Here is a 13454-nt window from a genome sequence, read left to right as displayed (position 1 = left end):
AAATGATGACACAATATTCTTGTGTCGCTACTTAAAATAGAGAAAATTCTTGTAGATTGCGAATGGCATCTTAACATTACCACACTTTACAAATATTAATACAAATTGTGGACCGACACACGAACTAAATAGTAATCAAATGCACACGTAGGTACTCTGTAAGTTTATTTAAAAGGAAAGTAGGTACATATGAAAAAGGTTATTGCACGGTTTTGTACGAAAGGTATCAACAGGTCTGAGGAATACCATCCAAACGATTTTACAATGCTAAATTGAGAATAACTTCCGAATAAACATGAATGAACAAACAATATATTCCGTAGATACCAGTCAACTTACATTATACATAACATTATCAACATGTGAGACTGTAAATGAAGACAACTTTATACAGGGGTCTCGCGATTATTGTCCCGAACTCGGGTCCGCGTAGAGACTATAATCGTGGACCACGCGAAACGCTTCTGACCCTCGTAAATACGATTTTTTCCCGAAGCTCGAGTCTCGGCAACTTGTCTTTGTAGTATTCCAAACGTAGAAAAGGACAAGCCAGTGAAAAACAGAGAGAAAGCTTCTTTTCCCACTCGACTCGGCTGCGTGGCCCGTCTGCGACGCTCTCGCCGAACAATGGTTACATTATAGTTGACCAAACTTTTTTATTTTTGATTGGTTGTTAATGAAATTTTTACTAGTATATTAGTAAGATTTTTCTGATTAAAATGATACCAAATATGACATAATTTGGATCATATTTACTCATGCAGAATGTGTTAATAGTTCATATTATGTAGTTCATTATCCATTCTGATAAATCATAAGTAAATATGACCCAAATTGTGTTGTATTTGGTATAATTTTAATTAGAAAAATCTCACCGATATGTTTATCAATGTTTCGTTAATAAAGAACCAAAAATGAAAAAGTTTTATCGTTGCATTAGTATTTTCTCATCGACACCCGAAAATGTAACCTTTTTGTGGGCTCCCAACGTTCAGTCTTCGGCTCGTGAAGGAGAAGCCTTCTCGGCGCGCCGCGGCAACAAAGTATGCGGCTGTCGAGTTCCACGACCTCCCCCTACCCCCCCCCCTCCGCCGCCCTCCAGTGGTGGGGATGACGCCTGGACAATAATCGCATATCAACAAAGAGTCAATAATCGCGAGGGCCATGTATTATCATTCCTTCAACTTGTCTTGAATTTATTTGTTGCTAGATTCTAATACATAACACATATGTAAACTGTTAGTGATCTATTAATTTACAAATTCCTATGATGAAAATTACACTCAACACTCAATTCAATCTCTGGCTTTGAGTCGAATTATCCCGAACAGTTCGCGAGGGTTAAGGTAACGTTATTTAAACGGTTATTCTTCAAAAACTTTAATTACACGTAATTAAAAATAATCTAAGTAATGTCATTGTACTTAATTTATGCTCATTTTCATCGAAAGAATCCAGACAATTTCCGAGGAGTACAACAATTGTATTCCTACGCCGTTCCAAACCGAAAAGTTTTTTAATCCCAAGCAGAGATCAATCAATCATAATATCGCGCAAAAATCGTTTGACACTTTAACGCAATTTTCGTCGTTAATCTTTATGTCAATAACCAAAATTTTCTACGTTGTTCCACAACCGGATACCCCGGATACATCCACGATTTCGCTTTTATATTATCCCAACTCTCTTTTAACCCTCTTACAGCGTACAAAATACTGTTATATGAGATTCGAATAAAAACTAACAACCGAGGACTAAATATGTTCACGACCTGAAATTGATTTATGTAGTCTCTTTCCCATTTCTGAGAGTCACTGTTAAATGCTTCGCAGTCTATTTTTCTAGAGGAGTTTCAGTTTACTGGTTTATGAACACAAAGATCGATCTTCAATCACTCAAATAATGAAGCATTTCTAAGTAAAATTCGCAATACAGAGTATTACAAGCAGACCACCCATATTAATCAATGCACCCTCAGTTTCTGGACGTACAATGTCCCCACAATGAGATCCAACTGGAAGAAAGAAAGTTTTGGGATTTTACAATATGTATACATATGTACATATATGTATATATGTGCTGATGCTCCATCTACAAAACGTAAAAAAGCGCATAAAAATTAAAAGAACTGCAAGTGACCATTTTTTAACGTAGACACAGTAGGTACATACACATTTATAAGGTGGGAAGTATTGTTTATTCTGTATAATTTACTCACTGAATTTTTTCACATACATCTTTCTACTGTGTAATCCACTGAACTACAACTTTCGTTATAAGTATTCATACCTAAAACTCTCCGTGTATATTTTGTAGTTGTAGATCAATGTAAAATTATCGAGAAAATGTGAATCTAAATCAGTTTCATGGTATTACAAGAAAAACATATAAAAGTTGGAAATGCGTATCCGGTTATTGACACAAGGGTGAAGGAGTCTGGGTAATCCAAAGTATTCATGTACAACAGATCCGCGTGCAGACGATTACCCGAGGATCCTTCATTACGAAGACGGTGGCTATGAACAAATTTCAATAGATGCGTAGCCCTCGTGCTGTCTATATCACCACGCGACACGTCGGATTCCGTTGAAATCCCGAGGCCCCGTGTTTGCAAACTTGGATTTCCGTGCGGCGACTCCGCCAGGCGCCCTTTGTTGTGTCGACCGTCAAACTCGTCCCGAGGTCGACTAAACAGTGTTTCTTCTCAGTTACCGTCGACGCGTTGTGAAATGTGTGTCGTGTGCCGAGACAACGTTGATAACGTTGGCTACCAAAATTCGTGGCGAAAGACGGACAATTGAAATTCTCGACTGGACGAACGATAATCGTCATCGAATTCCAAGTGGACAATACATGTGTCGTGGTAAGTACGATTTCCTAGCTTTGTTCAAATTCTGTTTTTCTGAAGACTTGTGTAGACTTTGCATTTATTAAATATTGACAATATATTTGTTTATTGTATAATTTCTGTCACTTTTTCATTATTCAGAAAATACACTTTAATCTGTTCAGATATTGTGATATTAAATATATAATTTATTTACATAATTAAATTAATTTCTAATACATATTTCTTATGTGTCAAAATATTTGCAGACGCTTAATATTAATTTGCTACGTATGAAATGTTGTCTGTGATCAAACTTCCAAGAATTTTGTAATTTGCTGAATGATTTATTAGCAAATAATTTAAATAATCGGTGAAAGTACTATACTACAAAAGGATCACGAATACTTTGTGCTTCAGTGCACTCAAATTACAATGAATACTATTTTTCATTAGTATACAATAAGAACAATAAACAAATGGACTTTGCCTCCTCTTTTCATTACTGGTAAATGTAATCAGTTAGTGTTTCCTGTTATTTCAAATTTATATAGGAAAATTTATAATTAAGTATTGTTCATTTCAATATTAGACTGTCAGTCGTTATACAAAGTTAGTCATTTTTCTATGTAATCTCCAGCAGAAGGTATTAAAATGAAATCTATTTCATAACTCAAGGATCTTATTAAATTACAAATAAATCGAGTAACACTCTTTAAGTTGTTTTAATTTTATTTTATCATATTACATACAAACAATTACGTTATAAACGCACACCAGCATCGACTGAATAATAACTCTTTATTTATTTCATTGATAATTTACATCAATTATCAAATGATTATTTATTTATTTATTTATTTACTAAATCGTAATGATTGTAATATTATACAATAAAGGTCCTTTCAGTCGACGGTACGTTGCAGCAAATAAAAATGAGAGTGAAAACAGTTCCACGACAGCGAATAATTCATGGTTATAAAATCGTTGAACCTGTGTCCGAAATTATTGTCGAGAAATTGGAACGCTCTACAAAGAACGGCAGGAAGAAGGGAACGAAGGACGCGGAAGATGCATTTGATGCGTCGAACGACGGCAAAGGGGGCAGTTCGAAAGCGAAACATTCGGATAGTCGTGATATAAGCGAAAATAAAAAGAAGGAAGCGGTGAATTATTCTACGGAAGCAGTGGACATGACGATTAAACACGAGGTACGCCGTCTGACAGCTTGGAGTGTTAGTCGCGTAAACTATTCACACTAATTCACGCACGAAATCTGGTGACACGACTCTCAAGATCGCGGCGAGAATGTAAACAGATATGACGGTGTGTCATTCACGTGAATTTATCGGGTCATTGTAGTCTGTCATTGAATCTATCGATTATAAGGGTTCGAAAGTAGTTGCAAAAGGAATTGGAAAAATTTAATGCTTTTCGTTTAAATGTACAATTAAGCTTAAGGTTTTCAGGGCGTCAATTTAAACAAATTTTGCTATTTCCTTGCAGCAAGTTCTATTTAACATTTTATAATAGCTTCATTGAGTTAACTATCCAAATTTTTAGACAAAAGATTTTAACTAAGATAAACTATATTTTATTAAACCCATAAAGTTTTTGTAATTTAGTCATTCGTTTGAGAGTAATAGTAATTTAAGAAAAATATCCTGCATTGAAGTTCCTTTTCATATTTATTCTATCCATGTGAAACAAGGTTAAATCTAAACAGCTGCTCGGAAGTTTGAAACATCCTTTAGTCCTCAAGAAAAACTTCCATTTTAAAGAATATTTATGATACGATTGTAACTTGCATCTTAAGATATACATATGCAAGTACTGAAAAAATATTCAATTACACAATAATGTAAATACGTGAGTACTAAAGAGCTCGAGTCACTTAAAGGACGAATGGTGCTTTTTAAACATTTGAACGTTAATAAAGTACATGAGTACTACTTGGTAATAAACTAAAATTACGATAAAATACTGAGTTTTAATTAAACAGTTTTCAAAAGTTTACAATTTGTTTAGCTTATCCACAAAAAACTATTTGAACAATATGTACATACTTTTTGTCGCTCTCAATCTTAGATTCTCATTTCTAATTTTTCAGACTGATTCGTCGCAGAAAGATTTATTGAATCGACGCTCGATGGCTGGTCCATCGAGTTCCGAATATGCTGACCTACACTTGAAGGAGGAGACGAAGGAAACGATTTCCAACGACGACAACAATAATGTACTGTATAACACTTGTACACAACATCAAAAATGTCTGGTAGAAAATTTATACGTATAGTGTGTTAGCCCTCAGAAACTACACCGTGTCTCAACATACGTAAACACCACACTAGTGCGAATTGGGATTTTTAATTTTTTATGCATACGAATTTGAAGAGAATACAAACAAATTCAACTCGTAACATATTTTTGAAAGTAAAATTTTCTCAGAAACTCAATGGTAATAGTTGTAAAAGTGAGAAATAATTTTTGAACAATGAAAATTTGTTGTAAAGAAATGGTAAATTTCAAAACGAGCAGATTAAACAATGTTCCGCTTGTGCAAATTCGCACTAGTATGATGTTTGATGGTTAAATTAGACAAAGATCATTCAAAAGCCCGGTTATGCCGGAAAATGCTTTATAAGAGGCTATAACTGCTAAAATACAAAGAGTGGCAGAAAAATACAAACAATGTGTGGCTAAAATAAAACTTGCAATAAATGTAAATTAAACATTGACGAGGGAAGTTATCCAGTGTTAAATTAGGTTTGAAAAAATAGTGGTTTATAAGAGTCGACCTCCTGAGGACTGGAATTAGTGTCATTCACCCAGGAATATCAACCAAAAAAATGACGTCAAATTTCTTCATAAGCAGCTGTGAAAGTGGATACAATTTCTTTTCATAATTTTATGACTTTTTAGATTCTTTTGGATACATACAAATAAAATAACCGAAAAAGAACCAAAAAGACTAATATGAAATTTTTGTTTACTTTGATCAAAATGCCCACGCTGTTCATCGGGCAACCTTTCATGATCTTCTGTGCCGCCAGACTGCTAAACTGGACTGTATGTCCCTTAATCTCGGAAAATGAACTGACCTAATATTGCTGTTTTTTTATTTCTTTTGCAGATATTTTATTTACATGTATTCAAAAAACCTAAAAAGTTAAAATCACAAGATGGAATTATATACAAATATAAAATTATTTATATCTCCTTTTAAAACTGCTTATGAAGGTGTTTCACGCCACTTTTCCGGCTAATACTGAGTATTCCAGACGAGTAACACTTATGTCAGTTTTTAGGAGGTTGAGTCCTATAATTTTTAATCATTATTTTTTCAAACCTAATTTAACATCTAGGTAGGGGAGCCCGTGGTTGAAAGTAACAGTTTTTGGTTTTCATGAAATAAAAAGGTCTATACTTTGGCTAGAGATTTAACGTTAATTTGTACGGATAGGTTGGAGATTCAAGATTAGTTCCATATCGATGAAATGTCTTTAAAGTAATTGTTAAAAATATTATGACCGGGAATGTTGACCAAGCCAGGTTGTTACTTGTTGCCCCAGCTTAGGGTTGAAAGTAACAACGCTGGGGTAAGTTGTAACACGACTAGAGTAAGTAGAAATCTGCACAAACAACATAACATTTTATTTCTCTATAGAATTAACTCAACATAACATAAATTGTCTTCTTTTAATTAGCTTAACGTAACGGTATTTTCTTAATGAGATCAATCATTGACGCAACTGAAAGATATATTATTTTAATCGTCGCCCGAAGATTCATCCGAATAGCAGTTGGAACACACAAAACGAGTCTTATTAGATATTTTAATCCAACGCTTATGTGCCCAGTTCAGGCACATTTGACATTAGATCCATTCTTCACCTGGCTTGCTTGCAACGTTGCTTCGTAACAAACTATACATAAGCAACTTAGGTCATTGTCGCAGTCTCTATTGTATTCATCTTCTTGTAAAACTTTCCTTTTTCCCTTTTCTTTGCATTTTCCTTTGATAGTCATTTGATTTTCTTTTTCAACTCTTCTCTTGAATCCTTTTTTTGTCCGCTGTTATAATTCCAAAGCATTTTTTTCCGGAGTATCCGTTAATATGGCTGCTTTCCTTACTCTCCGCCGAGTACGAGTTTTTCCTTTCACTGTTGCTTTAGGAAAAGGTCTAACAACTTCAAGAGAAAAAGCTGCAGTAGTGTTTGGTACATTTTGGACTGTCTTTTCAATATTTCTTAGTGATGGGCCAGGAGTGGCGTTATTCGCTTGACCGATATGGACACTCATGCCATTATCGGCCGCATTATCTGGCGCTGCATCATTATCATTGCCGCTATTATTTCTCGGCAGTTGCAGGTCATCAGCTGAAGACATAGGTAAATCGGTGACAAAAGACGGTACGAAGTCAGTTTCATTGAAAACATTTGGGTTGAAAGGGTAGATTCCACTCTTTTTGTAAATCCACCCTGAATATTTACTGGAGTAGCTGCAAAGGGCCATGCCTTCTTTACTATGCCTGGTAGATCATAACTTGACATAGTTTTTCCAGGATTGTTTCTCATCGAATTATGTTGGGCTTGAGCGCAATAATTCTTAAAAGGTGCATTTACACTAACATCTAGAGGTTGTAATTTATGTGTAGTGCGCGGTGGAAAAGAAAGCAGAATTATGTTGTTATCTATAGTGTTGGGGCAAGTTGTAACATATTACAATTTGTCCCGACGGTGTGTTACTTTTAACCCCAAAACACGATATATCTCCAAGTTAAGCATTTATATGACAAACGTTTAAAATATACTAAAACGAGGACACATATATGTTCCCCGATTGACGCTTAAGATTATGACATGTAGTAAGTGCTAATAAAGCATAAGGTTTACAAACGAGACCAAAAAATTAATATGCAGAAATACTTACTCACATGATGCCCAGTTACCTCATATACAATACCCGTGAAGTGAGGGGCACGATTCGCAATTGTCATGACGGCAGAGCAACAGTGCGGGGCCAGGATTAATCCTGCGTTGGTATCATAGCCCTACCTTTTTTCTTTGCAAAGATATAAGCCCTGTTACAACTTACCTCTGTTACTTTCAACCCTGGTCTCCCCTACCTCTCTTTGGAAGAGTCTTTCAAATTAATCCTTTAGTGATAATATGCGCTGGGTCTAACGTTCTTGACACCTACGGTAACATCTTTAGATGTCCTTTCTTCCGAATCTGTTGAGTTCCTCCGCCTCAATCACCATAATTACGTGGGTTAATAAATAGAAGTACGAAGAATTTTATTTTCTTCTGAACATTGGTCTCGACACTTTCTTTGGGTTGGTAACAGACGATTAATATTTATAAAAAAGGTACTACGACATTAACAGAAAAACTCAGGACAAAATGTTCTAAATTTATCTGAAGTACATTACGATGATACTACGATGCACAGTTCTCAATTCAGGAATGTCTTTCTTGTAAAAAAGTTCTTATAGCATTTCATTCTTCTTATTTCTTGTGATTTTCTATTACCTAGAATCAAAAGGACGCTAACCGGGGAAACATATGCTGATATAGACTCAATTAAAGCAAATGCGACAAAGGAGCTCATTAGATTCTTAAAAAGAGGCCTCCAACGATGTTCCAGGAATGACAGACTTATTGAACCAAGTGCATATTATCAGTAGGTGACTACTATGAAGGAAATTGATTATATATTTAGATTATATATTGTAAGACTTATTGTAACTCTCCTTATATAGCACGTTTTATTTCTTCTGTCGCATTAACTTTGTTTATCAAGGAAAATTCTTCAGTAAATCATTTTTAGACATGGTTAGTTTATCCACCCACACATTTCGTTTAACACACTATAAGGTTTTGATCCAATCATTTTCAAACTTAGTGTATGTCTCATCAAGTTTGTGCACCACTAACCCAAAGTATAGAACCATGCTTTACAACGAATGGAAACGTATATTAATGTATAGTTTCCTACAAGTATTCATGACTACTGAAAATTAATAGTGTGCAAAGATATAAATGGAGCGCACAAAAAAGATAAAAATTTAAATAGAACGTCCTTAGCCTGTTAGGAAACATGTCAGTAAATCTACCTGCATAGTAAGGTCTGCTTTATACATAAAGATATTTGATGATCCATTAGGATAAGCATTTTATTTATTTTCAAGAATGTTTTTTCGTTTATTATATCGTATACAAAAATAAGAAACTATTGACTGAATTATACGACTGAACTACGAGAAAGGAATTAATTGAATTCTGGCGTTAAACGGTACAATTATAGAACATCTGTACAAGTTTTATCTTAATCACTTTTATTCAACTTTTGTAGTACCGCATTTACCGGTATCATTAATTGTAATTTCTTGTCCTATGCTGCTTATCAGTCGCGCGTAACCTAACTTAAAAAAAATATTTCAGATTCTAACGCCAAGAGCAGCGTGTTGCTGCTCTTTAGCTGGCCCATCCAATATCGATCGTTCAAAAACCTGTAAAGAGGAATCCGAGTCCTCCGTCCAGGACGACGATAGCCCAGCCGAAGCTGTTAATCTTTGCAAAAAGGATCATCAAGACGAAGACGGATTGACTCCTGGCGGAGTAACTGACGGAAAACTGAAGGACACCTTTCTTTATAAGATCATGACGGATCCGATGTTTCTGGAGAACATACAGAAGCATAAGCAACCCAGAAAGTATCCGTGCCAGTTTTGCAAGCAAGAATTTTTAAATGTCGACGAGTTAGCAGATCACATGGACGTAAAGAAGGACAAGTCTAACCAGGTGATCTGCTGCGCCTGCAAGAAAACTTTTGCGCAGAAACGGTACCTCAGGTACCATCAGAGGTGTCATTCCGAGAGGACCAAGTACACCTGCGACATTTGCACCAAAAAATACACGAGGCTTGACAACTTGACCAGGCATAACGCGTTTCACGTGAACCCAGACAAGTTCTCGTGTTCCTACTGCGAGAAAACCTTCGCGAGAAAAGACCTGCTGAACAAACACTTGAAGTGCCACGACAACAAGTATCGGTTCTTCTGCGAGGTGTGCCACAAGTACTTCAAAGGCCCACTCACGCTAGACAATCATAAGAGGATCTTCCACTCGGTTTAGTAATGCTTCGAAAATCAGCCACTCTTATACCTGGATAATTGCTCGCTCTGGATCCTTTCGATCGTACCGTTTAATCAATAAGCGAAGTATATCTTTCATGCCCAGATAGCACATGACGCCTTCAAGACGTCCATTTCACGGCTATTTTAGGTTTTAGGCGCCTTTATTCCGTCTTGAAGACGTCATTATGCGTCATGTGCTATCTGAGTGATCTCACGAAGAATGGCCTTTAATGTAAATCCTGAAGATGACAGATTCGTTCCCCCTTATTTTATTAATAGAAAAGTACTTTCCTTATCTTGGTTTAAACATAATAGATGCAATGGTTATTAATTTTACAGTAACTGCATTTTTTAAGATTTGAGGTTATGTCACTCGCTATATGGCGAACTTAGTTTTGATCGTCACTTGACAAAATAAGAAATGAATAACGCTTTGGTATTTCATACCGAGTAACAACTTGCAATAAAGAAATAATCGATTAAAGCAAGAACGAAGTTAATTCTGAATGTACTTCTATTCGCAATGCAGGTTTAATTAAGACTTAAAATAATATATACTTTTAAATCAACAAACTGTATATTCTTATAATTAAATCTTAAAGTAGTCCGGGAAACATCAAGGCAATTTTCACCAAGAGTGTCTTATCAATTTACGGATATAATTTTCGACGAAAGACGATGAAATATAAAAACTTCTTCATTTTGAAACGTTTGAAACCATTTAAGAAGCGCCACACTCATCATCCGATGGCAAAAACCCTAGACATCAAAATTAAAATAAGGGAGCAATTTTGGAAGCATTACTATACTTGCAAGAAAACATAGATCGTCAGGATGATGTGAAGTAAAAGTTCATACAAGACTATTTGATTTATTTGATGTACTCGTGATTAGACATCGACAATTTCCAATGACCCATTTTATAATTCATTGATAATGAAGTGTCTGTCCAAACGTAGTGCATGTAGTTCTCAGTACACGCAATGCAACGAATACACGAACTTTTAAAGAAAATATCTTGCCGTTATGTTACATTTTTCAAGAACATCGAATCAAAGGAAGGTCTCATTGAACCGCTGTTTAAACAGAGAACCACGAAGCCGTTGCAGCCACGCGACGCATTCGGCGAGAGAAACAAAAAGAAAAGAAAAAGAAACCGGGGAAAACACTACAAGAAAACTCTTTTACCCCGAATGCCTCGTGTGGTCTCGAGAACTTTCTCTCTTTTTCCTCTTTCCTTCCCCGATTCGTTTCTCGGCAAGTCCTCCTCTTTCCCCCGCCCTTCCAGAGGTCTAAAACATAATCCGTTTCTTCCGTTCTGCCTCTCACCCCCGGCCACTTCGCGAAAAAAGCGAGCACTCTCTTTGTTTCGGCTCAAAGGGTACAGCGGCGCCGCAATAAGGAGCACTTTGAAAATCCGACGTATTACCCTGGCACATCCAATCGCGAAATAGAACAACCATGAAGGTTGACCCGCGTCCCTTTCCCTTCCATTTTCGCTTTTACCCCCCACCCTGACTTCTTATTTTTTCTTGACAGCCTTCTTCCATTTCTCCCCCACCTCCACCCATCGACCACCGCACGCTCCCTTCCTCTTTTCCCATTGCTCGTTCTCCCACTCCGGTCTACCAGGGGTTTAATGCAATTAAGTCGAGCGTTAAAATATCGTTCTTAATTCGCCGGCGGCACCTTTTGTTTCCTCTGTGGTTTAACGCGAGCTGCTCACGGTGGTTCGTCGTTCCCGCCACGCTTTTCGGCTCTCTCTCACGTACTCCCTCCTGTTTTTCAAGTGCAGTACGTTTTCACCCACAAGAAGCACACGTACGTCAGCCATACACGTCACAAGATAAAACATTCCTTTCAGTGGTTTTAATTATTTCTGTCGAGTCGTGTTGTTTCTTATTGCAAACTTAACTGTGATTCTTTAGTTGTTCTTGGTCCTTTACAATGATGATAACTTGTCAACCAGGTGTACCTCAGTACTAACAATTAACATGTTAATACTTCATTTTCTTTAACCCATTAAGACCTGAATTATGCTTTCGTTATTTTTTTACCACAATTTTTATTTCAGATACTTGAAAGCTGTTCAAATGTTTTTTCAATTGTTTTATTCTTTGTGTTTTTTTGTTCAAATAGCTAAATGTGGTGCTATGATTGTCCAGCTACTCAAGTACCTACTTGATAGAAAATTCCCAAATCGTTGAGGTGGAAATAATGTCCATACATTTTGGTCGGTACGTTAGACTTTTTTCTTTGGAGAAGTGATCTTAGAATTTCATCACCTTTTTGGTGTTCAAGGTCATCTGCAGGTCATAACTTAGGCATTTTCAAATGTATTTTTGCATTTGCTACAAGATATAATAGACAACAGTACATGCTTTGCTACAAAAAAGATACCGGTGGAACGGAAAAACTGACCTTAACAAGATTTTGTTTCCATGGTATTTCCTTTTCGAAATCATTGAAATTGTGCTGTAAGTGTTTCTCATATTTGTAAAAAGAAGAGCACTAGCATTGTCTAGTACGGGTCACGTGTGACCCCGCTATTAGCTTTCACGATCCGTCATACGAAGGTTATAGTTTTCAACGAAGGGTATATCGAGACATCATGTTAATAGGTGCTTACTTCATCATTTGTTAACCAGATATGATTGTAGTTATTGAAGAATCTGTAGAAATGTGAGATGCAAGAGAGCAATAACGTGTGTGGGATTATGATGCATATATTTAGAGATTACAGGTGAGTGATTATTAATTTCTCAACAACTAATTATGGAAAAACAGGTAAACTCATAAGATTCTATGCTGAGTGTACTATTCTAGAACTGTGTTATAGCTCAAATGTCAATTATGAACGTCGCTGGCTTAGAATGTGTCAACTATAGAGACGCTACAATGCCCAATTTATATCTAGAAATGTTCTTTATAAAATGTGAGACAGTTTGTGTATGTTATGAAATGAAACAAGTACATACTTACCCTTTCTGTTTCACAGGATATGCATATCGCACAGTATGGTAAACATTTATCAAACCGATGAAGAATTTTAAACTTTTTTTTTTGTCTTGTGAAATATGGCGTATTAATTCTGGCGTTCTGGCTATAAATAAAAAAACCAGTGAAAATTGGTGTTGATAAAATGTATAAAAATGTGTAAGTGGATCTATAAGTCTAGAGGACAAATAGAATGTTTAGAATACAATATACGTAAAGATATACAAGAGTTTACAAAAACTTATAGTAACTATACAGAAAGCTTAACCAAACTCAACGAAAGGTCCACAAGACTATACAAAGATTTACAAAAATATGCAAGAAGATTTACAAAAAATTACCAAAATATTCAGAAAGTTAACAATTTTATATAAAGATATGCGAAAATAATATATTTAGTAGTCTATAATAATAAATCTACGCATACAATTTTTTACCGCTTTATATCACTCGGTATTTTCGAATTTGAACGATAACCAAACCATGTCA

The 13454-nt window shown here is 35.8% G+C and overlaps 1 protein-coding gene across 2 annotated transcripts; it reads left to right on the top strand.

Annotated features, from left to right (window-relative positions):
- The first annotated feature begins 2721 nt into the window (after positions 1 to 2721).
- LOC107186662 (zinc finger protein 510-like) lies at positions 2722 to 9989 on the top strand. 2 transcript variants are annotated; one of them, XM_015574586.1, is made up of 4 exons: positions 2722 to 2863; positions 3737 to 4038; positions 4938 to 5063; positions 9274 to 9989. In XM_015574586.1, the coding sequence occupies exons 1-4, from the start codon at positions 2854 to 2856 to the stop codon at positions 9964 to 9966; spliced, it is 1131 nt and encodes a 376-aa protein (XP_015430072.1). In that variant the 5' UTR covers positions 2722 to 2853; the 3' UTR covers positions 9967 to 9989. The 2 variants fall into 2 exon arrangements, with proteins under 2 accessions (XP_015430072.1, XP_015430073.1); XM_015574587.1 differs by having other exon boundaries at positions 3727 to 4038.
- The last annotated feature ends 3465 nt before the right edge of the window (positions 9990 to 13454 follow it).

Source organism: Dufourea novaeangliae, unplaced genomic scaffold (genome assembly GCF_001272555.1).
Source record: "Dufourea novaeangliae isolate 0120121106 unplaced genomic scaffold, ASM127255v1 scaffold80, whole genome shotgun sequence".
In the NCBI taxonomy this organism is placed as follows: Eukaryota; Metazoa; Arthropoda; class Insecta; order Hymenoptera; family Halictidae; genus Dufourea; species Dufourea novaeangliae.
This window is presented reverse-complemented; position numbering and strand designations above follow the sequence as displayed.